At 41.3% G+C, this 3,068-nt stretch overlaps 1 protein-coding gene across 9 annotated transcripts in view; it reads left to right on the top strand.

The window, feature by feature from the left end:
• Nucleotides 1-3,068, top strand: part of LOC106534332 (target of Nesh-SH3) — a 31,566-nt gene that overhangs the window by 23,964 nt on the left and 4,534 nt on the right. For 8 of the 9 annotated variants that reach the window (XM_014030935.1, XM_014030941.1, XM_014030942.1 and 5 more), the window contains 4 exons: nt 67-180; nt 499-588; nt 678-887; nt 2,189-2,294. In XM_014030935.1, the coding sequence (XP_013886389.1) occupies nt 67-180; nt 499-588; nt 678-887; nt 2,189-2,294 (520 nt within the window). The remainder of the gene's footprint in view (nt 1-66; nt 181-498; nt 589-677; nt 888-2,188; nt 2,295-3,068) is intronic. The other variant, XR_001312338.1, reaches the window with a different exon arrangement.

Genomic DNA, 3,068 nt, shown 5'->3' with positions numbered 1-3,068 from the left:
TCTCTCTCTCTCTCTCTCTCTCTCTCTCTCTCTCTCTCTCTCTCTCTTTCTCTCTCTTGTCCTCAGATAAACTGAAACTAGAAGACAAGGACTCCATCCTGAAACCGATCCCAGTGGTCACAGCCAAACCAAAGCAGGAGCGCAAGCACCAGACAACCACAGCCATCCCTGCTGTAAACAGTAGGAGCAATTTAAAGCTTTTCTTATGAGAAGCAATCAGTTATATTCTCATAATGCCTGGATTATTATACACACAAGAACAAAATAATCTGGAGTTTTGCATGCACAAGAAGGTGAGCAAGATATTTGGGTAAAGGTGCACATGTTGTTAGATCAAATTTTTAGTATCAAGAGTCTTTGTGCAGGCCAGAGCAGGTGCTGGGCTCGCTTGCTGGAGTCAGCGGCCCAGGGCTGTAAAATAAGAGGACGTAGAGAGCTGCCAGGGAGTGCTGGCAACATCTGACTAACCCCACCTCCTCCTCATTGTTTCTCTTTCAGGCAGCCGCTTTGACATGCATGAAAACTCGTCCATATTCAGACCCCTGCCTGCATCTGAGGTAGACATCATGGGCAAAAAACGTTTTGTTGGTAAGATTTCATCATTTTCTCGCCCGTCTTATAATCCCTGAGTTTGCTGTGTTTCAAATCAAAAAAATTCTTCTCGTGTCTGCGTGCAGCTCCACATGTCATCTACAAGACAGATAAGAAGCCAGATGAGCCATGCTCCATCACTTCCTCCATGGCTTACTTCCCTGATGAGGAAGGCAGCGATCAGAATGTAACCGGTCCTCCCCGGACAGCGCCGTCCAACCTCACTGTGGTTACAGTGGAAGGCTGCCCGTCCTTCGTCATCCTCGACTGGGAGAAATCTGATAATGACACCAGAGGTACAGAGTGGAGACACAAAAGACTGACAGGGGTGTGCCTTATTAAGTAAACTTCATTCATCCAGCTAATCTGGGTCACTGAGACTTTTAGGTTTTTTAAATACATTTTTGATTATTTTAGATTACATTTTAGATTATTATTATAGATTATGTGAAGCAAAGCGTGTTAACTGTTTGTGTACCAAAGAAGTCAAAAGATGTTATTTTTGTTGCTGGTGTTGAAATTAGCAATATTTGTTGAACCAAGCCATTGGTACACAAGTAACTAAAATCCAATTCCAAGTATATATAATCCACACAGACAGTTTAGGATCTTTCAGAGTTCTCCTCYCAGTGGAATGTGCACAAAAACCTCCAGAGGGAGGAGCAGCATCTCGACTCTGAGCTCCACCTAGAAGATGATGGAGCTCCTCACATAACCTCTAAAGCTGAGCCTGGCCGCCTTGTCCAAGTCCTAACAAAATCGCAATACAACATAACAGCTGTAATTACATTTTAGCAACACATTAACACCTTACATTCAAAAACAAATCCAATCAAGATTTTATTCCCCCCCTTAATGACGTTTTATATGATAATTGTGGAAAAAGCAACTTATAAATTAGGTTGAAGAATGGATGCATTTATGAACTTTAAAAATAAACTCTCTAATTCTCAAGCTTTGAGTTTGAATTGGAACAAAATGAAAAAGGGTTCAGCCTACCATTTAAAGCATGACAACTTTGAAGTTTAAAAAATGTCATAATTTTACTCCATTTCTTAAATCCCAGACATTAAATGGTGTCACTCTGATCAACAGTCTGGTAGAAGTGGTGGGCGGCACTAATATAAAAATTTGTTGTTGCAATATAACCACAAATTACTAACTCAGATTTTTAGGTCCCCTAGTACTAAWGCACTAATGCACTGAAAATGTTAGTAAAAGCTAACTCAAAAGCACTAATAAAACCCAGTCAACAAATGGAACATCCTTCCAAGTCAACATCCACATATCCATCCACATATTGCTATGTTGCATGCCTCATCATTGACATTTCACAGCGTTACATGTGTCCATGTAGGGAGATAATTTGTGAAACAGACCTTTAACTCATGGTGGCAATTAAACAGTTGCTGAGGATCTCTAGCTCTCTTGCTTGTTGGTCATTTTCCTATGTTTATGGTAGGGCTTCAGTCACTAATCAGGAAATTAGTTCCCCTATYAGTGCTTTAAGGGAACTGTGCCCACCACTGTCTGGTAGAAATGGTCAGAGCTGAAATATGAAACTGCCTGAGTACGATTTGTTTCTCTTGTCTGTCAGAGTATGAGGTTGTGTCCATAACCACCGGACCACATGGGAAAGAGGTGTCCATCCTGATGACCAACCAGACGCACACAACTGTGGAGAATCTCACACCAGAAAGCAAGTATGAAACAAGACATTATGATGGGATCCATTTTCCATATGGCTGCAGCTGGCAGGTTTAGGTTATGATACTAGTAATGCTGGAGAGGATAATCTATGGTTTTTAGAACCAAACMAGTGGCTAATCACATTAAGGTTCAGAGTTGTGCTTTTCAGGAGAGCATTATTAAAGAGCACAGCAGAGTTGTTGGTGTTCTGCTTTTAAATATTTTTTTTTCTTTTTTAGCATTTCTGTGTGCAACACGTGCAGTGAGTCATGTATTTGGTTTTGCACAGAAAGGAAAAGGAAAGCCCAGACACACAAAAGTTGAGGAACTGTGGGTGGAGATGAAGTGGGTCACTCAGTTTTTAATTAAATGTCAGCATCTGTAGTTTGGAGACTCACCAGGACCCTCCCATGGGCAGCGGGCTGAGCTGGACAGGCCAACACATCTGAATTCAGCACGTGGAATATCCATCAGCTGTGTGTGTACTTTGTTTTATGACCTTTTTAGGATCTTTTCTGGGATAATCACTGACCTTGTCAGGACAAGTGGCCCTTATACAGTAAGAGACCAAAGTCTGGTCCTCAAGCTATGGTTCATTTTGTTGTGGGTTTAGAGTTAAAGTGTGGATTAAGTTGGGATACASTTAGGGTTAAGATCTGGGTCAGGCCATTGCATGCTCACGACCACACACAAACAGGTCTTTAAATCCTGGGTTTTCTGGTTGGTCACTGTTTGAATGGTATGTGCATTTGTGTATGTATATACAGTATGTATGTATGTATGTATGT

Source organism: Austrofundulus limnaeus, unplaced genomic scaffold (genome assembly GCF_001266775.1).
Source record: "Austrofundulus limnaeus strain Quisiro unplaced genomic scaffold, Austrofundulus_limnaeus-1.0 Scaffold1146, whole genome shotgun sequence".
In the NCBI taxonomy this organism is placed as follows: Eukaryota; Metazoa; Chordata; class Actinopteri; order Cyprinodontiformes; family Rivulidae; genus Austrofundulus; species Austrofundulus limnaeus.
The sequence above is the reverse complement of the archived record's forward strand: the minus strand, read 5'-3'. Positions and strand labels throughout refer to the sequence as shown.